This window comes from Cetorhinus maximus, chromosome 7 (genome assembly GCF_964194155.1).
Source record: "Cetorhinus maximus chromosome 7, sCetMax3.hap1.1, whole genome shotgun sequence".
In the NCBI taxonomy this organism is placed as follows: Eukaryota; Metazoa; Chordata; class Chondrichthyes; order Lamniformes; family Cetorhinidae; genus Cetorhinus; species Cetorhinus maximus.
Window position 1 is genome coordinate 147805067 of NC_135885.1, and position 24109 is coordinate 147829175.

At 43.8% G+C, this 24109-nt stretch overlaps 1 protein-coding gene across 1 annotated transcript in view; it reads left to right on the forward strand.

The window, feature by feature from the left end:
• atp11a (ATPase phospholipid transporting 11A) overlaps positions 1–24109 on the forward strand; it is a 236397-nt gene that overhangs the window by 41934 nt on the left and 170354 nt on the right. Inside the window, exons 3-7 of the mRNA XM_078546099.1 lie at positions 13792–13881; positions 16026–16106; positions 17364–17471; positions 17562–17690; positions 23377–23480. Of these exons, the coding sequence (XP_078402225.1) occupies positions 13792–13881; positions 16026–16106; positions 17364–17471; positions 17562–17690; positions 23377–23480 (512 nt within the window). The remainder of the gene's footprint in view (positions 1–13791; positions 13882–16025; positions 16107–17363; positions 17472–17561; positions 17691–23376; positions 23481–24109) is intronic.

Consider the following 24109-nt stretch of genomic DNA (forward strand, 5'->3'; position numbering starts at 1 on the left):
GCATTCCCTTTGTTCACCCTCACGTTATAGCTGACCCTAATGGCCACTTTGTTATAGTACAAGGCAGACTTTTTAACTGTCCATTGATCCTAGCTAATGTATATGCACCCAACTGGGATGATCACTGTTTCATTTCAAACTTCTTATTTTCCATAGATAAAAGCAAAATACTGCGGATGCTGGAAATCTGAAACAAAAACAAAAATACCTGGAAAAACTCAGCAGGCCTGAAAGCATCTGCGGAGAGGAACACAGTTGACGTTTCGAGTCCGTGTGAATATAGGAAATAGAGAAATGAGGTGAAATATAAGCTGGTAGAGGGGGGTGGGACAGGTAGAGCTGGATAGAGGGCCAGTGATAGGTGGAGGCAAAGAAGAGATTGCCAAAGATGTCATAGACAAAAGGACAAAGGGGTGTTGACGGTGGTGATATTATCTAAAGGATGTGCTAATGGAGACGTTAAGGGTAGCAAGCAGGACAAGCTAGTGGCAGATGGCCCGAGTGGGGGTGGGGGTGGGGGGAAGGGATCAAAATGGGCCAAAAGGTGGAGATAAAACTGTATTCCTCTCCGCGGATGCTGTCAGACCTGCTGAGTTTTTCCAGGTATTTTTGTTTTTGTTATTTTCCATACCTGATTTAGACTCAGCTCACTTATTTCTTGGAGGAGACTTTAACTGTGTTCTTAACCCTAAGTTAGATTGCTCATCCACAAAATCTGTTCCAATAGCAAAATCAGCCTCACCCCTTTCCCAGGATGAACTATTAAAGGCAATTAAATCCATGCAAAGTAATAAGGCACCAGAGCCTGAAGGATTTCCAAAAGAATTTTATTTAAAAAAATTCTTATCACAGCTTTCTCTATTATTATTGTCTGTTTTTGGAATGCCTTCTCACTAAAACGCTCCCTCCTACGCTGCACGAGGCATCTTTGTCTACCCTTTTAAAGATGGATAAGGGTCCTCTGCATTACAGTTAATACCAGCCTATTTCCCTTTTAAATGTGGGTGTCAAGGTACCAGCTAAAGCCTTAGCCCACTGTCTCCAACCTGTTCTTCCATCTATTATCTCTCCTGACCAGACAGGTTTTATATAGGGCAGGCAATCCTTCTCTAATTTAAGGCGTATTTTCAATATTATTTATACACATTCAACTACTCCTCTCCCTGAGGTTTTTAGAACAATGGTGCAGGAAAGGCTTTCGATAGAGTGGAATGGGACTACCTTTTCTTCACTCTTCAAAAATTTGGATTTGGACCCATTTTTATAAAGTGAATAAAACTGTTGTATTCCTCACCGGTCACTTCAGTATGTACAAATAATATCCACACCAGTTCTTGGATCTCCATCGCCGTACTCGACAGGGCTCTCCCCTTTCCACCCTACTTTTCACTATTGCTATTGAGCCCCTGGCAGTTTGAGTGCGGACCTGTGGAGATATACAGGCTGTTGATACGCTGGGTGGAGTTGAGTAGAAACTCTCCCCATATGCTGATGACCTTCTTTACATCTCTGATCTGGCCTTATCTCTCTCACATATTTTCTCTATTCTTGAGTGATTTGGTCATATTTCAGGTTTTCAAATTAGTTTGCAAAGGAGTGAAATTTTTCCTATTAACTCTATTGCAAAGAGTTATTTTCTTCCTTCCCTCCCCTTCAGAATCTCAGTAAACAGTTTTAAATATTTAGCAATTTTAGTTCTTGATCCCTTGGAGACCTTTTTAAGCCCAACTTTGACCCTTTGTTGGAACGTACAAAGCAGGACTTAGCACGTTGATCTAGCTTACCCCTTTCTTTAGTTGGTTGTATAAATTCTGTAAAGATGAATATTTTGCCAAAATTTCAATACTTATTTCAGTGTATTCCATTGTTTATTCCCAAGCATTTCTTTGTTGTAATAGACCAATTAATTTCTTCCTTTATTTCGAATAAGAAAACACCCAGAATTCGTAGAGTTTTTCTACAAAGCCCCAAGCATTTAGGTGGTTTGACACTGCCAAATTTTCGGTTTTATTATTGGTCTGCTAATATCTGCAGTGTTTCTTTTTGGCTTCACTCGGACTCAGCTAGTTTCGTGTGGGTGCAATTGGAGGCAGCCTCCTGTCAATCCACATCTCTGCCTGCTCTGCTGTGCTCCTCCATTCCTTTCTCAACCAGTCACTTTTCATCAAACCCTTTTGTTAGACAGTCACTTAAGATTTGGACCCAGTTCAGTACACACTTTGGGCTCTCTTTATGCAGCCCGATTAATGCAAACCGTTTATTTCCGCCTTCATTAGGAGATTCTGCCTTTCAATTCTGGTACGCATGAGACGTCAAAACCCTTGCTAACTCATACATTGATAATATTTTTGCTTCTTTTGACTCTCTCTCAGAAATATGATCTGTCCCACACACACTTCCTTCATTATTTATAAATCACAGATTTTGCGTGCAAAAAAATCGCCCAGTTTCCTTTATTGCCCCTAAATCGCCGCTATGTACTATGTTTGAATTAAATCCCTTTGTTAGGGGATTCATTTCCAAATTGTATTCTCTAATTTTTTCACTGCCCTTCGCTTTCTAATCTTTGGGAGCCAGATTTGGACTCAGACTTATAAGAGGATAACTGGAAGTCTATTCTCTCGTGTACGTTCCTCATTTGTATGTGCAAGACATGTGTTGCTACAATTTAAAATCTTACATTGTATCCATCTATCCAAGATGAAATTATCTAAGATTTATCCAAATTTTGATCCAATCTGTGATAAATGTCATACTGCTCCAGCCCCCCTAATTCATATGCACTGGCCATGTCCTAAATTGGCTTTGTTTTGCACCAAAATTTTTAGATCATTTTCACTTATTTTCAGTAGCGACATTGAACCTTCTCCTATTCCAGCACTCTTTCGTGTTGAGCCAAATGACATCCCTCTTACAAAAATTCAGACTGATGCACTTGCCTTTTCAACACTATTGGTTCGATGGTTCATTAAATTGGAGACCGTCTGCCCCGCCTTTTACTAATTGGATACGTGATCTTATGCAGAATCTTAAACTTGAGAAAATAAAGTACATTGTAAGAGGCTCCACTGATGGATTTTATGTAGTTTGGCAGCTTTTTTTCGATTACTTTGAGAAACTATAGCTCCCTACTTTCATATAACCGACCCTAATTAGCTTGTATGTATAATACCAGGTGAAAGTCTATCTGACCTGTAATTATTGTTGATTTTTTTCTGATTGATTTTTCAGGGGGTGTTGGGGGGGGATTTGTCTCTTTCCCTTTTCTTTCTCCTCCCCCTCCTCCTCTTTTCCTTCCTTTCTCTTTTTTTAAAAAAAGGAAAAAAAGAATTTCATAAAGTTGAGGTATGAAAAGAAACAGCTTGTAGAGTAGAATAAGATGTCATAGCAATAAGTTAATAATTTAAAAATAAGAGTACTTAATAAAGACCCTGAGAGAGTGTGTGTGTGTCCAGCCCCTTCCCCACCCCTGTCATTTGCCATTGCTGCTTTTCTACCCCGCTGCATCTTCTAGCTAATGACCGTCATCTCCAGCTTCAGCAGAAGCCCTCAGTACTTTCCTTTTCTTTACTGTATATATATATATATATATATATATATACACATACAGTCTCGGTGCTGACTAACTCCCCCTCACCCACTGTGATTCTGTGTGTGTGTTTGAGAGGCTGAGTGAGAACCCAAGACTAGGAGTGAGCCAAACACTTGCACTCACTCTCGCGTGCACTCTCATGCCTACCAGGCCCTGAAGATTTGGCGATTAATATCACTGAGGAGAGATTCAGTACGGCTGTGAAAGTACCAAGACTCCTCCTTCCTGGCCTGTCTAGCACTCCAGCTGTCCTGGGCCCCACCGCTGCAACTGCCACTCTGCTGTCTTGACTCCTGCAGTCCTGAGGGGAGCCTTGTCTCTTCCCCCGCCCCCAAAAATCCCCAGCAGGAAGTATTTCTTTCCCCTCCACCACCCTTCCCTGAAAGCCTCTCTTCCTCCCCAGCAAAATCACTGCCGTTGGCGTTCACTAGTGAGCCTATCAGTGGCAAACACAGGAGAGAAATGGCCTATGATTGAGGAGCAGCTCCTTGCAAAATCTTTCACTTCAGTTACCTGTAATTTGAACACTGGCTCCATGAACCGTATACAGAGTATACACGGCGAGCAGACTTTGACCTGGGGGGCTGTGTGTTGGAGAACCCTGCGATAGACTGTATCATTACAGACCAGCCAGCCTAATGTCAGTGGTGGTAAATTATTGAAATAAATTCTGAGGAACAGGATAAGTCTTCATTTATGAAATCGTTGGGTAATCAAAGATAGTCAGCACTGTTATAATGCCTGTACCAGGCTCCCAAATTTTTGGTATGACCGGTTAGGGACTTCTTGTTTGAAGTAGACAACATTTGAGATCCCAGGTACTTACTAATAGAATAAAGCCACAAAATTCCACAGATTTAGAATAAGTAAAATAAACTTTACTGTACAAAGTCAGAAAAGTAAAACAATTTACAATACCCATCAGAAGGCTGTGGAGGCCAGGTCATTGAGTGTATTTAAGACGAAGATAGATAGGTTCTTGATTGGTAAGGGGATCAAAGGTTACGGGGAGAAGGCAGGAGAATGGGTTTGAGAAACTTATCAGCCATGATTGAATGGCGGAGCAGACTCGATGGGCCGAATGGCCTAATTTCTGCTCCTATGTCTTCTGGTCTTATGGTCTTATACTCTAACATTCAGAATCAACATGAGGTACATGTGAATTAACAAACAAACTGTGGTCGAACACACCACACTGCACAATAAATGGCAGATGCGACCAAGACAGATCCCATAGATTTCTCCGTAACCCACATAGAAGTTGGTGTCCACTGTGAGTTACACAATCTTGTTAAAACTCTAACTCCCACCTGAGGGAATCCAAACTTTTCAACTTTTGAAGATCAAGTCTCTGAATTCCCTCAAAGCCATCCGGATTGGGCTGCCTCAACAACTGCTCAACTCCCAGGGTTTCGTTCTCTCAGACTACGTTCCTCTGGATTCCCAAGTCTGCACTCCAGCATCAACTCAGACACAACCCAGCTCTTCAGCCACACCGAGCAGAACACCACTGCCCCAATGGCCCACAGCATGGAGTCCTCAACTTTCTGTTGCCTTTCCAGCTTTCCAGACTTCTCCTGAGCCCTCACTGCTTGGAGCCTGCCAACTGCAGCACTTTTGCTGTCCGGAGCTTCTTTCTTTGCTTCTCTCCCTGGTGGTTCCCACCGGTGGTTGTCTCCTGGTGACGCCTTCCCTGGTCTCCTCTCTGTCTCTGGGACTCCTTCTTGTTCCCTCTCTGGGTTCCCTTTACCCCTCTGGGACTTCTCCCTGTCCTGGGACTCCTCTGATTATCACACCAAACCTCCTGGGTCCCGTGTTCAGGCTTTTGCGCTGTTTTTTCCCTGGACACTTTTCCTCAGCCCGAAGATCTCTCGATGCTGCACTGCGCATGTGCAGCCCACTCTCCACCTGCACATTTATGCAAACTTGTGGTCTGCTGGGAACTGGAGCCCTTGGTCTCCGTCCTGACTAAGGTAAGTTCCTACCTCTTGATAGTACAGACTTATTAAGGAAAGGTCGTGTCTGACTAACATGATTGAATTTTTTGGGAAGATAACAAGGAGGGCCAATTAGAGTAGGACATTTGATGTGTGTATGGATTTTAGCGAGGCTTTTGATAAGGTCCCACATAGCGGACTGGTCATGAAACAGGGGATCCAAGGTATTGCAGCCAGCTCAATCCACATTTGGCTGGGAGGCAGAAAGCAAAGGGTTATCATTGATGGATGTTTTTGTAACTGGAAGACTGTTTCCAGTGGGGTTCCACTCATTGTGAAAAATATTCATGATTTGGACTTGAATGTGGGAGGTATGATTAAGAAGTTTGGAGATGATACAAAATCTGACTGTGTGGTTGATAATGAAGAAGAAAGCTGTAATCTGCAGGAAGATATCAATGGACTAGTCAGGCAGGTGGAACATTAGCAAATGGAGTTCAGTCCGGAGAAGTGTGAGATAATGCTTTTGGGGAAGGCTAATGAATCAAGGGAATACATAATGAAGGATAGGATATTGGGAAGTGCAGAGGAACAGAAGAACCTTGGAGAGCATGTCCACAGATCTTCTGAAGGTGACTGGGCAGGTAGCTGAGGTGGACAAGAAGACACACAGGATACTTGCCTTTAATAGCCGTGGTATAGAATATAAGAGCAGGGGGGTTATGCTGGAACTGTATAAAACACTGGTTAGGCCACAGCTGGAATACTGCATGCAGTCTGGTCACCACACCATATGAAATATGTGATTGCACCAAAGAACGTACAGTGGAGATTTATGAGGACATGCCTGAACTGGAGAATTTTAGGTATGAGGAAAGATTGGATAGGCTGGGGATGTCTTCTTGGGAACAGAGGAGGCTGAGGTGAAACCTATGAGGGGTCTAGATAAAGTGGATATGAAGGCCCCATTTTCCTTGGCTGGTGGGTTAATAAGCAAGGAGCATAGATTTAGGGTAAGAGGTAGGAGATTTAGAGAGGATTTGAGGGGAATATTTTCACACACAGGGTAGTGGGGATCTGGAACTCACTGCCTCATATTGCACTTGAAATGTCATTGTAACCTACAAAGCTCTGGACCAAGAGTCGGAAAGTGAGATTAGACTGGGCAGTTACCTGTCAGCCAGCGAGGTCACAATTGGCCGAATAGCTGCCTTCCTGATTGTAAATTTCTATGATTCCATATTTCTATGAAGTAGGAAAGTAGGCAAATAGATTTGGTATCATCTGTTTAAGTGGGAAGGTCTTGTAGCTCAGTTGCTAGCACTCCTAACTCTGAGCCAGAAGTCTCCAGGTTTAAGATACATTCCAGGACTTGATGGGTGAGGAAGCAGTGTTCTTGACTTGGCCAATCAAGTTGTTAATCAGCCTGCAAATTCTTCCAGTGCTCTGTGCTATTCTATAAAGAATGTAAAGACACTAAACAAACACCTGTTTAATATGGAAACTGACTGACTGTTTATCTATGGATGATGTTGATAAAGGACAGTATGCAGAGGAGAAGTATAAAGAGGTGCCATGGAGCCTCGAGCTGCAGTGATGGAAGGAGAAGGTATTGCAGGGGATGAGTTGGCTATGTTGTACAAGGAAGAGAACAGGGCTAGCAATATGCAACAAACCTACCCATGCTGGTAGGCAAAGCTAATCAGTCCTTTGTAGTTATTAATCGTGCCATATTCAATTATAGTGATTGAACTACCAGGGCTGAACTGTTGGCCAACTTCCTTTCTTCCGATCAAGGGAGGTATTTGAGAGCATGACTGGCATATATTTGTTTTATATACTCGACTTTTTTGTGTTTGGAATACATTGTGTTGCGTAATTCTGATTTGTTTGTCATGTCCCTCCTGGATTTTTGTGGAGTGAGTTCAGGCCAGCTTCACATCATTTGTTTAGACTTACAAACACTGTCTGTTCCTGCTCTAGTGTGGAGCATGGTTAATATGCCATTCGCATTGCCCGTCACCTCCTTGCTGGCCATTCCTGCTGACCCCTCCCTTCCAGTTGCTGTGGACTGTTGCAGTCATAGAACTGTAGAAGTTTACAGCACAGGAGTAGGCTTTTCAGTCCATTGTGTTTGTGTCAGCTTTTACCTAGAACAATCCAAATTAACCCTGCTGGCCTGCGTCATCCCATAGTCTTGATCCTACTCTGATTCAAATAACATTTGCACCACATGAGTACCAGGCAAATTACCAACAAGAAAGACTCTAACCAGCTGTCTGTGACATTTCTGTGCATTACCATTATCGAATTCCCACCTATCAACTTTCTTGGGGTCACCATTGAAGGTTCTCTTGACTGGTTCCTGGGATGGAGGGGTTATCTTATGAGGAAAGGTTAGACAGGCTGGGCCTATATTGGAATTCAGATGAATGAGAGGCGGTCTTATTGAAACATATAAATCCTGAGGGGACTTGACAGGGTGGATGCTGAAAGGATGTTCCCCTTGTGGGAGAGACGAGACCTAGGGGATACAGTTTAAATATAAAAGGTCTCCCATTTAAAACAGAGTTGAGGAGAAATGTTTTCTCTCAGTGGGCATGAGCCTGTGGAACACTCTTCCCCAGAGAATGGTGGAGGCAGGGTCATTGAATATTTTTAAGACAGAGGTAGATAACCTTTGACTCACTTGTTAGTCAAGAATCTATTGGGTGTCGGTGTGAATGTGGAGTTTATGCCACAATCTGATCAGCCATGATCTTATTGAATGATGGAGTAGGTTCAAGGGGGCTGAATGGCCTACTTCTGCTCCTAAATTGTATGTTCATATTGAGCAAAAACCCTCAGCTGGACAAATACTGTGGTGACAAGAGCAGGTCAGAAACTGGGTATTTTGTGACAAGTGACTCCTTTCCTGGCCACCGTTCCTTCTAAGCTGCACAAGTGCATGGCTGTGCAGCAAAGGAGAAGATAATGCAGTTGAAACAGGCCACGCTGAACCCACGTTGTCTTTAAGGTGCATGCAAAGCTGTGCAGTAATGCAGTGCAACAAACAGGCCGTGTACAGTGTCACATAAAAGGTGTTCCCCAAAGTCACCTGGGAACAATAGATTTGTACACGGTTGTGTATTTTCTTACCTGTGGAGTGAGAAATTCAATTTAACATTACCCAGCAGCAAAGCCTTTTTAGTTAAAAAGAGAAAATGTTAGTTTATTTCACTATTGGTCTGGAAGTTACATAAGAACAGATAAAGTTACTGACACATACACAAAGGTTAGTTACAAAGTAAGATAAAACAATACTTATTGGATCATTTTAGTCCATGTTCAGTGCAGGCCTGAGAAGTTGCGTTGTCTGAAGTCAAGTTTTTGAAGCAGAGATTTTGAAGTTGTAGGATTGTGTGGTAAAGTGGAGAGCTATGTACCTTTAAGAGAATGCTGTTAGTTGACCATGTAACTGTATTGACCAATCGCTACACAGCTTGGGTAACTGGAAGTCTAGAACTGGAGGTGATTGAAGATGCACACATGGTGTTCGTTCTCAGTTCCAATAAACTACCAGTGTTTGTTCAGTGAATCGGACTCTCTGCCTGTATTGTTTCAAGCACCGACTGTGTTAATATCAAGGGCGCAGCTAGCGTTCAACAGACAAAGCAAACCTGATAACCGAAAACATAAAACTGGTGATGAGGATAAACCAGATCAATTGACGGCAATGAAGAAAGCTGCAGTAAGCCAGTTATGTTACTTCGCCACTACCTTGAAGCTGTTTGAAAGCGCAGTCTCCTTAATCATCGAGAATGCAGCAGATTGGGCACCTTGAACTGTTCGACCCCGTTTCCGATGACTGGTCTCATTACATCGACCGCCCAGTGTTCTTCTTTATCACTAACAACATTGTGGGGAGGACAAGAGGGAGATTCTTTTGTCTGCGTATGGGAGCAAAACGTATGGGCTGACCCACAGCCTCGCGTCACCTAACACCCCCGATACGAAAACTTTGGACAAGTTTTAAAAAAAAAAACAACCTGAAGCCAAAGTCCTCAGTCACTATTCAGCATTTTAAATTCAATTCAAGGAAGGCAGCTCGAGGGAGTTCATGACCATCAATACACATTGAGGATTGTATCAATATACTCAACTACCCTTTGGGGTCTCATCGGCGTGTGCTGTTTTCCAGCCTACCATGGAAAATCTGCTTCAGGGACTGCCCCATGTTGCTGTTTATCTGGATGATGTCTCAGTCACTGGGCGAACTGACGAAGAACACTTAGCGAATTTGGAGGAGGTGCTGAAATGTTTCTCACAAGCGGGGCTGTGCTTGAAGTGAGAGAAATGTATTTTCCAAGCCAAAGAGGTAGTTTAATTGGGCCACAAGATCGACTCACAGGGCCTGCATCCTGTGGAAGAAAATGTCAAGGCTATTCGCGAGGCACCTGCACCAAGAAACACTACAGAACTAAACTGAACTGCTCTGAACTACAGAACTGCTCTGGAGAAGAGTCATACGGACTCGAAACATTAACTCTGTCTTTCTCACCACAGATGCTGTCAGACCTGCTGAGATCTTCCAGCGTTTTTTGTTTTTTGTTTACTACAGAACTAATGGCCTTCTTGGCCATGATAAACTACTCTGGGCGATTTCTCCCAAATCTATAACCACTCTGGCTCCATTATACACATTGCTTAAGAAAAACCATAAATGGATTTGGCAATCTCTGCACCAGGATGTGTTTCTGAAGGTAAAGCAATTGTTAAGATTCAGCCCTACTGGCCCATTTTGACCCAAAGAAAGAATTGATTTTAAGTTGTGACACATCCCCTTATGGAGCAGGGGCTGGACTGTCACATCGGATGGCAGTTGGCTCTGAATGACCCATTGGTTATACATCTCCCACGCTCAGTGGTGCTGGGATTATTTGGGGAGGATAAAGTGATTACCCGACCCCGCCATCCCATCTCCCTACATCCAGAGGTAGGCACTGATATTGGCTGCTTACGAATACGCTTTTATTCACCGATCGGGAAGCCAGATCACACGTACTGACTGACTGAGCCTCCTCCCCCTGCCAGATAACAACGTGAAGGTTCCAATTCCCCAGCAACTTGTCCCAGTTTTAAATTTTTTGGATTCCTCCCCTGTCCAGGCCAAACAAATCCGTGAGTGGATAAACTGAGATCCACTTTTATCTCACGTCCAGGAGCAGGTCTTCAATGGATGGTCAGGTGAGCCAAAGTCTGATGACATGAAGCCCTATTTCGGTTGCAGGTATGAGCTCACCTGCCAGGATGGCATATTTAGTTGGCTCTGTGGAGCAAGGGTTATTGTGCCCCCGAGAGGGTGAAGACCGTTACTGGCCGAATTACATAGCGCTCACCCTGGCATTAGTAGGATGAAGATGCTGGCACGCAGCTACTTGTGGTGGCTGGGGATGGATGTGGACATCAAAACCCTAGTCAAAAGTTGTCTTCAATGCCAGCAGGTACAAAAGCTACCCCCCCTTAGCTCTATTTCACCCCTGGGAACGGCTGGCGTGGCCATGGGTGTGCCTCCACTTTGACTACATGGGGGTCTTATTGGGCACGATGTTAATAGACGGCCACTCCAAGTGGATGGATGTCTACAAAATCCGGTCATCCACATCTGCTGCCACCATAGACCGTTTGCTACAGAATTTTGTAGTGCACTGGTTGCCAGAGGTGCTTGTGTCAGACAACGGGACTGCATTTACCAGCAGGGAGTTCCACAGGTTTCCAACCCTCAACGGAGTAACTCATATCAAACCCTCCCTTACCCACCCCACCTCTAATGGTGTGGCTGAGTGGACAGCCCAAACTTTTAATTCTGGGATGAAAAAGCTGGACGGGGATTCCATCAGCACCAGATTTTCACAGCTCCTGTTCGCATACCACACACGACCCTGCTGTATTGCTCCCGCTGAATTATTAATGAAGAAACGTCTCCGCACCCGTCTAACTCTTATCAGGCCGAATTTGGGGGGAGGGTGGAGAGCAGCTAAGAGGCCAGGCAGGCTGGACATGATGGCCATAATCATGAAAGAAATTTCACGGTGGGAGACAGTTCTCGCGAAGAACTTTGAAGATGGGCCCAATTGGCCATTAGGCAAAGTGAGTGCAGTGACAGGACCTCTTTTCTCTGTGTCGGTAAATAGCCGAATAATTAGATGAAACGTGGATCATCGCAGGAGAAGAGAGTGCCACAAGAAGGAATGCTGTCATCAATTACGTTTGAGTCTCAGCGCATGTGGAAGAAATGTCACACGCTTTGGAAGTACTGGTGGAGCCTGTTGGAGCCGAGAGGGTGGAAGACACAAATGTGCCCACTTGCACCGGAGAGCCTGGTGGACAGTTGACCCCTGAGAAGGAAGTCTCGGAAAAACCAGCTCAACACGTCCGAGGAAGCCTCCTGAGAGACTTGATTTGTAAATAGTTATTCATGTAAATAATTGGGATGTTGTGACACTTGTCAATTTTACTTTCAAGTAGAGGGGGAGGAATGTGGTAAAGAGAGCTATGTACCTTTCAGAGAATGTAGTTAGTTGGATCAACCAATCATTACACAACAGGGGCTTCTTGGGTAACTGGAAGTCTGGAGCTGGAGGTGATTGAAGAAGCACACATGGTGTCAGTGCTCTATTCTTGATTCCAATCAACCACTAGTGTTTGTTCAGTTAATTGGTGTCTCTGCCCATATTGTTTCAAGTGCCAACTAATGTGTTAATATCAAGAGTGCAGCTAGCATTCACTGGACAAAGTGAACCTGATAACCAAAAACATAAAAGATTGTCTCTGCAGCTGTGATGACTCCCATTGTCGAATTTCAGAAGGTTGCTTTAACAGGTGAACTTAATAGGTGGAATCAGGGTTTACAGGGAGGAGAGGAGGTTCCTGATATTGGGTTCTGTAGGCACGGCACTTTCAAACCAGCTGGTTACTTTATAGCAGAAGCTATGGCTGTTTCTAGATGCCTTTCTCTGTCTCTCCTGAATTGAACCTTCTTCAAGATGGTTATCTATGGATCTGTCAGTTTCCTGCCCTTTTGGTGCTTTTTGCAGGTACACTAATATGGCTGCTGTTATCGTGTGACCTGTACAAGAATGTAGACTCACTTTCCATTACAGATATCCAAAGTCTCCTAACTCCCTGTAGTAATCAAAAGGGTCAATCAAGGATGTTCATAGTTTGCCTTGGCTTATTAGTTAGTGCCTTTGTCATAGTCATAGTCACAGAGGTCTACAGCACAGAAAAAGGCCCTTCGGCACATCAAGTCTGCACCAGTCAAACAAGTACCTAACTATTCTAATCCCAGTTTCCAGCACAAGGCCCATAGCCTTGTATGCCATGGTTTGTGTTTGGAGTCAGGGAGTTTGTGTTTACTCTTTTGGACCACTCATTGAATTTTAAATATATATGCCTGAGGATGTCATCTCTTTGTCTGGCTGAAGGGGTTCCAGCTCAAATCCACAAGGAGAAAGTCAAGTGACACTCGGAGCCCACTTTGGAAACAGTCTTTAAGCTCAGTCCAAGGTTTACAAAATTCTACCTTCAAAACAGCTTTTCTAACAAATTTGTAATATCATAACTGCACACAGTAACAACAGCAAAGAGAAATTAGAGGGAACATGGCTCCTGACTCCCCAAAGCGTTTCCACTATCTACAAGGTTACCTAAATGGGTGGAGCTCCAACAACATTCGAGAAGCTTGATATCATCTGGCACAAAACAGTCCATCGGATTAACACCCCATCCATCATCTTAAATATTCATTCCCTCCACCACTGGCATTTGGTGGTGGAAATGTGTACCATCCAAAAAACGCAGTGATAATTTAGTGCCCATCCATAATTGCCCCGAGAAGGTGGTGGTGTGTCGCTTCCTTGAAACCACTGTTGTGGTTCAATAGAAGTAAATGACTTGTTAAGCCATTACAGAGTGCAGTTAAGAATCAACTACATTGGACATGAATCATTTATAGGCCATACATGGGCACTATGTGTTTGCAATGCCCTGTGTATTCACCCATTAGCTAATATTTGCTGGTCCCATAACTCGTGGCTTAGCTAATGAGTTACTGCCTCTTTCAGTTTCCTTGAACCTGACAATTTTCAGAGCGCAATGAGAAAAATTTGTTTTGATAAATGAGCATATTTTAATACATTTTATGCCTGACACAGGACGACTGTGGAGTTAACGCTTTTTATTGCTTGCCTTTCAATGACTTCCTTTTTCTTTTCTGTACAGTATACTTTCTGGAACTTCATTCCCAAGAACTTGTTCGAACAGTTCAGAAGAATTGCAAACTTCTATTTCCTCATCATATTCCTTGTGCAGGTACGAGAGGTTCTATTATCCATTCAACATGTGGCTTCAGTCTTGCATTTGATAGATTTTACATTTTTATCAAAATGAAAGATGGTTTTATCAAGTTCTGTAGATCTTGACCTGCAACAGGGAGTGAGTGAACCAACACAAGGGGGAAAAACGTACTGACCTCATCCTTACCAACCTACCCACTGTAGCAGATGCATGACAGTATTGGTGGGAATGACCACTGCATAGTCCTTGTGGAGACACAAGGAGGACACACAGTATCTTCACAGTGAGGACACTGTCTATCGTGTTATATGGCACTACCACCACACTAAATGGAATAGATTCAGAACAGATTTAGAGCTCAAAACTGGGCATTCATGAAGCCCTGTGTGCCATCAGCACCAATAGATCCACCACAATCTGTAACCTCGTCATCCATCATAATCCCCTCTCTACCATTACCAAAATGCCAGAGGCCAATTCTGGTTCAATGAGGAGTGTTGGAGAGCATGCCAGGAGCAACAACAGGCATACCTAAAATGTGATGTCAAGAAACAGCTGAATGCACTGGATGTGACAAAGACTATGGGTCCTGACAATATCCCAGTTACAAATTTGAAGGCTTGTGCTCCAGAGCTAGCTGTACCCCTAGCCAAGTTGTTCCAGTACAGCTACAGCAGTGGCATCTATCCAGCATCGTGGAAAATTGCCCAAGTATGTCCTGTTCACAACAACAGGACAAATCCAATCTGGCAAATTACTGCCTCATGAGTTTACTCTGAATCATCAGCAAAGTAATGCCAGACATCATTGACAGTGCCACCAGTAATCTGCTCAACTATGCTCAGTTTGGGTTCTGCCAGGACTGCTCGGGTTCCCGACCTCATTACAGCCTTGGTCTAAATATAGACAAAAGAGTTGAATTCCAGAGGTGAGGTGAGGATGGCTGCCCTTGATGTCAAGGCAGTATTTGACCAAGTGTGGCATCATGGAGCCCTAGCAAAACTCAAGTCAATGGAAAACGTTTCACTGGCTGGATTAATACCTAGGACAAAGAAAGGTGGCTGCAATAGTTGGAGGCAAATCATCTCAGCCCCAGAACATTGTTGCCTAAGTTCCTCAGGGAACTGTCCCCGGCCTAACCATCGTAAGCTGCTTCATCAATGACCTTCCAGAGGTGGGACATTCCTTGATGATTGCACAGTGTTCACTCCCATTCCCAAAATCTCAGATAATGAAGCAGTCCATGTCTCCCTGCAGCAAGACCTGGACAACATTCAGACTTGGACTGACAAATGGCAAGTAACATTCACGCAACACAAGTTCCAGGCAATCATCATCTCCAACGTAGGAGAAACCAACCATCTCCACTAACATTCAATAGCATTTCCATTGCCGACTCCTCCTCCAGCAACATTCCGAGGGTCACCATTGACCAGAAACTTAACTGAACAGCTGCAAAAATACTGTGACTACAAGAGCAAGCTAGAGGTTGGGAATTCTGCAGCAAGTATCTCATCTAACTCCCCAGAGCCTTTCCACCTTCTATAAGGCACAAGTCAGGAGTGTGATGGAATACTCCTCACTTGGTGGGATGGATGCAGCTCCAACACTCAAGAAGCTCGGCACCATCCCAGATCAAGCAGCTTGCTTGATTGTCACTTTTCCACCATCTTTTGATATTCACACCATCCACCACGTGCACAGGATCCACTGCATCAACTCACCGAGGCTTCTTCGACAGCACCTTCCAAACCCATGACCTCTACCACCCAGAAGAACAAGGCAGCAGGTGCAAGGAAACATCACCACCTGAAATTTCCCTTCCAAGTTGCACACCTTCCTGAATTGGAACTATTTTGCTGTTCCTTCATTGTAGCTGGGTCAAAATCCTAGAACACCCTTCCGATTAGCACTTTGTGTGCCTACACCACATAGACTGTAGTGGTTCATGAATAGGGCTAATCACCACCTTCCCAAGGGCGGTTAGGCATGGGCAATAAATGCTGGCCTTGCCCATCCCATGAATAAATATAAAACAAATTGCGTAGAACATTCAATTATCAGGCAGTTTTACTTATTTCCCACACTTATATTAGTGATCAAATAGCTTAAAATTGAGCTGCTTTGACAGTGGATTAACACATTCTTTTTATTTTCAGTTGATCATTGATACACCGACTAGTCCAATAACCAGTGGACTTCCTCTTTTCTTTGTAATCACTGTGACTGCAATCAAACAGGTAAGACACGGGACAAAACTGTGTACCTTTCTTCAAATTCTCTCCTCCCCTCCTTTAATTTCCCCTTTTCCATAGAGGCAGGTCACACGGGACAGTTTGTGAGAAGGGACAGCTATCTGAAATGAAAAAGAAGGAAGCATTTTTTCCCACAAAGGGAAGTTGAAATATTGAACTCTCTCCCAAAAAGCTATGGACACTATGGTCAATGAAAGCTTTTAATACTGTGACTAGTAGGTAAGGCTATTAAGGCTGATCTAACTGAATGGTGGGATAGGCTCAAGGGGCTGAATGCTCCTCCTGTTCCTATGATTGAGATTATTAGCTTTTTGTATTGCAGATACTTTTTCTGCTTTCTGCTTTCCTGTGTTTCCAGAGAGAGTGTTCAGGGTTTTTGAATGTTTTATTTTCATTGTTAATTCCTTTTATTTTGACACTAGTAGCCTTTGAATGGTGTTGCTCCTGATGAGTTTGAGATAATAGGAATAGTTGTGTTGTGGAAATCACACCATATTTGATCAGGGGCACTGATCCACATAGGGATTGGACTTGGGACCTGACTGTGTTGCGACAGGTTCTCCGGGCACAGCAGCAGCTCCCAGTATGTTGACGCATGAGAAAAGAGCTTCCAGGAACATTGGAGAGGGAGGTTTGAGAAAACTAGCTAGCTCCTGGAATCTAGTCTAAACCGGGAGATTGGGGCAGGGTGATGCGGGTGAGTCAGGTGTCTCTGTGCATCACCATAACACATTGCACCTTGCTGCTCCTTGATTGCCCTTTACCACTTCACACAGTACCTTACAGTGCCTCACTGCCCTGCACCACTACTTGCATTTCCCTCGTTTCAATATGTGACTTTCTGTTTTGGAATTATTCCCATTTTTACCTGTGGGCTTTTAACCAGTTTTCCTTCATTACAAGAAAGTGTTTGGTCATCAAAGTACTCGCTCTGTGCAGAATGACCCCATTTATATTGTCTGCATCAATGTCTTTGCTGGTAACTGCTTAGAAGGCAAAGGCACGAAAATCAAGTACATTTTGAAAATCCCTAAGAATAGATAACGGTACAACAGAAATAGAAACTGTTAATCAAGAACCAGAGCAGAGATTGAAGTTTGTTGCTGACTTGCCCTGAATATATTCTAATTTTGTCAATTTAAAATCAAAGTTCATATCCTGGGCTTTACACAGGGCAGTGGGCGATTGACGCATTCAGTGAGGTTTTCTCTATAACATATGCTGGTCAATGTCTGTCCACAGGGCTATGAGGATTGGCTTCGGCATAAAGCAGATAATGCAGTGAATAAATGTCCTGTTCATGTCATCCAGGATGGCAAAGTAGTTCAAAAGCAGAGCAGAAAATTGCGGGTGAGTAAATGATATGTGTTGGTGCAGTGGGTTTGGTTAGAATGGGCAGTGCAGGCTTTCCTTTAGCTAATGGTTGTGATATTCCTGCAGGTTGGAGACATTGTGATGACTAAGGAGAATGAAACGTTTCCCTGTGACATGGTCTTCTTGTCTTCGAGCAGTGACGATGGAACATGTTTTGTCACAACAGCCAGCCTGGATGGCGAATCAAGTACAAAGGTAAGAGACTGAGCTGCCACATTCCTATTACAGGTGCCAGCCTCAGACAGGTGTCTTTTATTTCAACATTTCAAATCCACTCTTTCAATATAATTCACTTGGCTGCTTGTTGCACCTCCCTCGTGTCCCATCCGTTCAGAGTAATGCTCAGAAAAACACTGCTGTTCGCTAAATCTCCTACTGTTCCAGATGATGTGTTGGAAGCTTCACAGCTGAGCCTAATCCTGTCCACACTTGCCATTAACACACACAAGCAGCAATCAAAAGCAGACCTCACCACTCCCATCGTATCAATCACAGGCAAGGCCATCTCTGGCCACTTCTTCCTTGTGTCATGCTCCACCCATATTCTCCTCCCAACCTCACTTTCTTCTGTGTCTCCCAAAATACACTTAGAACTGCACTTCAGAATTCCAATTGTCTAACCTTTGATCCTCCTTTCACTGTGACATTTCTGCTGTTACTGATCTGATGAACCACACCCTCACCTCCAGCTTCGATGCCATAGACCCCATTAAAACATCACTCTCTCTAACACTGGCTGTACCCGTGGTACAGCCCTCATCTCTGCTCCCTTACGTACAAGGGTGTAGACATGAAAGGATAGGGTGGACAATTGATTTAGCCTTTCACTTTAGCTTAGATCTGGCAGGACTGCATAAAGCGCTATCACATCCTATCCTAGTCTGTCAAAACTGCTGACTATTCCAGATCATCCTGGATTGCAAAATAATCCCTGACTACTTTTGTTAACTGCTAACCACCTTAAATTCCGGTCTCTTCCACCTTCACCATTAACAAGTGAGAGCAGCTCATGGTTTTCTTTGTCACTAAGATTAAGACCATTCGATCAGCTGCCTCTGCAACTTTCCTCCTTGCATGAGCCCACCAGGCCAAACTCCATCTAAAAATCCCCCCAAACCTAGTCCTGAACTCACATCTTTTTCTAGTTTTTCTCGCAAATCTCTCTGCTGTCATGTCCATGAGATCCATTCCTGCTCCCTCAGCCCTATTCCCACTAAATTGCTGACCACACAACTTCCCTTTTTTACTCCCACGCTCACTGATGTTCTTAACGGTTTTGTCTCCTCAGGATCTGATCCTTCACATCTGCCATCAGCGTACCTCTCCTAAAAATTCTAACCTTTCACTCCTGCATCCTTGCAAACTACTAACCCGTCTCCTCTCTATTTCCTCTCAATCTTTGAATGTTTGTCTCCTCCAAAATCCATGGCCATCTTTCTCAGAACCATGGGGTGAATTTCCTAGTTTGAGCCGTGAGACCAATGTTGAGCTGGTTTTTGGCTCTGGAACCTGGACATGCACGTGGTTGGGTGTTGGGTGCGACCTTCCTGCAGGAGGCTAGTTTGCTGACTGTGGGCAGCCTGAGGATGCAGGAGGGCCAATCAGAGCACCTGAAATAAAGGGCGGCTGGCAGAGCCACAGAGTGCTGTGTGCTGCTGAGGCGAATGGAGGAGGTGAGGATCGGATACTTCTGATGGGACCAGCAGCCAATTCCTCATGGCCAGCACTATCAGGTGATCTGTCGGCAGGTGACAAGCTATCAATTGCAAGCATGTGCCTGCAGATGTGCTGAGGATTGCTAATTTTGTTTTGTAAAGTGAACACTGCAGATGAAAGTCATGCCCTTCGAACCTCCCGCTCTGCTGTTGCTTCCTGTGAGTAGATGAGCTGTAAACACGGGGTCCCTGTATCACCGGGAAAATTCCGTAGCCTTAGAAAATGGCCATGACTTGCTTCCTTGATTCCCTTTAATTGGCTTCCTGCCACTAACACTAACCTGAGCACACAAACCACACCTGGGAAAAGCTTCCAGAGCGGGACCACATTGACAACTAGCCCGATGTTTTGTCATGTCGTATTCCTGCTCCCCAAAAATCTCTGTCACCTCTCATAGCCTGGGAAAACACCCCCATGTGTCTGAAGCCCTCGAATCAGTTTTCCACCCTTGCCAAATTACTGAAATGGCTCTTCGCAAAGTCTCAAATGCCATCCTATGTGACTGTGACAAAGGTAAATTATCTCTCCTTGTCTTTGCAGCCTGTCTGCAGCTTTTGACACAGTCAACCACCATTCCCTCCCCCACCCCAGTGCCTTTCCAGCATCCAGCTGGGTGGGACTGCACTCGCCATTCTGATCTATCTAATCAAAGCCAGAGTGACCTGATTCTCTTTCTGCTCCTGTACCATCATCTCTGGTATCCTCCAAAGATCTACCCTTGACGTCCTCTTATTTTATATCTACATGCTGTCCCTCAGTGACATAATCTGAAAACACAACATTAGTTTCCACGTTTATGCTGATGACTCTCAGCTCTAACTCACCACCACCTCTCTCAACCTCTTCACAGTCTCTTGTCACACTGCTTGTCTGACATATAGTATTGGATGAGCAGATATTTTCTCAGTTAAATATTGGGAACACCAAAGCTCATATCTTTGATCCCTGTTACAAACTGCATTCCCCAGCCACCTACCCATCCCACTCCGTGGCGACTATTCGTTCAGGGGATGTGGGTGTTGCTGGCTAGGTTAGCACTTATTGCCCATCCCTAATTGCCCTTGAGAAGGTGGTGGTGACCCACCTTCTTGAACCGCTGCAGTGCATGTGGTGTAGGTACACCCACAGTGCTGTTAGGAAAGAAGTTCCAGGATTTTGACCCAGTGACAATGAAGGAATGACAATATAGTTCCATGTCAGAATGATGTGTGGCTTGGAGGGGAACTTGCAGGTGGTGGTGTTCCCATGTGTCTGCTGCCCTTGTCCTTCTAGGCGGCAAAGGTCGTGGGTTTGGAAGGTGCTATCTAAGGGCCTTGGTGAGTTGCTGCATTGTATCTTGTAGATAGTACACACTGCTGTCACTGTGTGTCGGTGTGGAGGGAGTGCCAGTCACACGGACTGTTTTGTCCTGGATGGTGTTGAGCTTCTTCAGTGCTGTTAGAGTTGCGCACATCCAGGTAACTGAAGAGTATTCTATCACACTCTTGACTTGTGCTTTAAACCATTGACAGACTTTGAAGAGTCAGGGGGTGAGTTACTCACTTCAGAATTCCCAGCCTCTGACCTGCTCTTGTAGCCACAGTATTTATATGGCTAGTCCAGTTCAGTTTGTGTTCATTGGTAACCCTCAGGATGTTGATAGTGGGGGATTCAGTCATGGTAATGGCATTGGATGTCAAGGGGAGTTGGTTAGATTCTCTCTTGTTGGAGATGATCATTGCTTGGTAAGTAACATTCACGTGACACTTATCAGTCCAAGCCTGGATATTGTCCAGGTCTTGCTGCATGGACAAGGACTGCTTCAGTGTCTGAGGAGTTGCGAATGGTGCTGAATGTTGTGCAATCATCAGCGAACATTCCCATTTCTGATTTTAGGTTGGCGGGAAAGTCATTGATTTATGAGATGAAGATGGTTAGACCGAGGACATTTGACTCCAAATTGAGCTTCCAACCACTTATCTGCACCATTACTAAATCCATCTAAATGATACCTCCATAATATTGCCTTATTCTGCCCCTGCCTCAACTTTCCTGTTGCTGAAACTCTGACCCATGCCTTTCTTATATTTTCCTATTGCGATGCAATGCATTCCTGGCCCTCCATAAACTTGAGGCCATCCAAAATTTGCTGGATTCCTAACTTGCACCAAGTATCATTTACCACCCATCACCCCTGTGCCCACTGGTCTACATTCTGGTTAAGCACCACCTTGATTTTAAAACATTTTCATACTTGTTTTCAAATCCCTATCTCTTCTACTCTCCCTCAGCCTCATGACTCTCGGAGATCCTCTCCCCTCTATGAGCATCACCGATTTTATTGGTGCGCTGTTGGCAGTCATGTCTTCAGCTGCCTGAGTACCAAGCTCAAGAATTTCTTTCCGAATTTCTACTTCTCTCTCTCCCTCTTGGAACTCCTTAAAAACTACCCTTTTTGACCAAGTTTTTGGTCATTGGCTCTAATATCTGCTTGTGTGGCTCGGTGTCAAACTTTGCTCTATAAGACTTCTGTGAAGTGCCTTAGGAAGCCTTGCTACTTTTAAGAAGCTATAGAAATATGTGTTGTTGTTGTCGTTGTCGTCATCGTCGGCGACGACTCAGTTTCCCTGCTTTCAGTTCGGTCGCAATCTTTACTATTTTGTTCATTGCTTGAGCAGGGAGAAGGTGCATGTAAAATGTATACTGTTAACTTATTCCAAGCCTGATACTGATATTAATTTCAGAATATTTTGAATGAGCCACTAACACTTGACTGAAACCTCTGTACTTTTTTGAACCAAAACATAAAACATTTACAGCACTGAAAGGGGCCTCTGTCAATAAAGGAAAGTCATAGTCATAGAGTTAAACAGCACAGAAACAGGCCCTTCAGCCCATCGTGTCCATGCTGGCCATCAAGCACCTATTAGTCTAGTCTCTTTTTCTAGCGCTTGGCCCATAGCCCTGTATGCTATGGTGTTTCAAGTGCTCATCCAGATACTTCTGGATCCCTCTGGGTGAAAACATTTTTCCTCAAATCCCTTCCAAACCTCCTGTTCCTTACCTTAAATCCATGCCCCCTGGTTATTGACACCTCCACTAAGGGGAAAAGTGATTTATCTACTTAAAAAGGTGCTCAACACTTGAATATTTCCTCTCTCACTATGTTTTAAGAGCCATGTCCTCATTTTCCATTTCCACATGCAAGTTATCTCTTTGGTGTCTCACTGGCTCTTCCCATTTGTCAGTTATTCTCTCTGTGTATTTATAAAACATATTTTTCATGCCCTCTCTTTACTTTCCCAATATCCTTTTTGATTTCACCCCTGCATTTTCTATGCTCCTCTAGGCTTTCTGCAGTATTGAACCCTTGATATCAGACGTAAGCTTCCCTTTTTAACTCTGTATACTCGTTAGCTTCAATGTAAAATGATAAAATGTAAACGGTTTTTTCAACTGAAGTATTTGTCTTTGTCAATTTTCTGAGCACTAAATAAGGCGACTGGTAGATTTCAGACTATGGCTACAGCAGTGCTTTTAACATCACTGATGCACAGCTTTGGCAGTGTCCTGTCCCATTTAGGTGCTTGGAATACTTTACATTCTGGTTTAAGAGCAGAAAATCTGATTTTGGGCTAAAACTGGGCTTTTCTGAAAACAAAATACCACAGGCATTGTAAATCTGAACTAAAAACAGAAAATGCTGAGAAACTCAGCAGGTCTGGAATTCATGAATTGGAATGAAAGGTCAGAATCTGTTAAATTAATTCCTGTTTCTCCTTCCACACATGCTACCTGACCTGTTGAATATTTCCAGCATTATCTGTTTTTAACATTTTTTTGATGTGGTCTTTTAAAGTTTCAGATTAGAATTGTTAACTCAGGTAACCACAATCGCTGTTTAACATGCTAACCAGCTTGTGTAACTGGTAATATTTTGTACAAAGAATTCTCAGTTTGTGTTCTCATCATGCATCATTCAAACCATTTGATATAAAGGTAACATTTTAATGTCATGTTTCACTGACTTTTTTTCCCCCTAAATTGGGCAACTGGTGTGCTAGTCATGACTGAATAATACACTGTGCAGTGACATGGTTGAGTCAAGTGCTGGGTAGGATTTTTCCCTTGGGTAGGTTTAGATGTCAGAGAGCAGATGTTTCCAGTCCCACTTTTCTTCCTTCAGACTTACCAAGCTGTTCAAGATACAAAAACTTTGCGAACTGAGGCAGAACTGGACGCCTTGAATGCTACAATTGAGTGTGAACAGCCACAGCCTGATCTTTACAAGTGAGTCTCAGCATGGATATCAAATTTCAGTGCAGAATTGCAGGCAAGATGATGCTGCCAGACCTGCTGAGTTTTTCCAGGTAATTCTGTTTTTGTTTTGGATTTCCAGCATCCGCAGTAGTTTGTTTTGCTTTTATTAAGGTTTGGGGAGTGTCAGTTCTTATTCAGACTCACGGTAACTTTTATATCCTGTTGTTGGGTTACTTGATGGTGTTTGTGATATTAACCTGACAACCTGGAGTTTATGTTCTCATTTGCTTAAGGAATAAACTTTGATCCTGCTTATTGATCTCTAGTTCACACACTGCAACATTTACTGACTACAGTGGAGTATCTGCTACTTTCTCGAACTCTGTTGTACCTCATCGTTTTTATAAGACATTTTATTATATTCTGACAAGTCCAATCCCATTCTCACCCCACTCCCTATGCCCCCCATCCCCGTACCCTTTTATATCCCACCCAATGTAGTCCCACTCTCCTTGTCATTCCCCATACCCTTTAATGTCCCACCAGTCTAATCCTGCTCTTCTGCTCCATGTATCCTCGAATAACCCACCTGGTCTAATCCCTCTCTTCCTGCTCACTCCCTGTACACTTTAATACCGCACCCAATCTAATCCCACTCC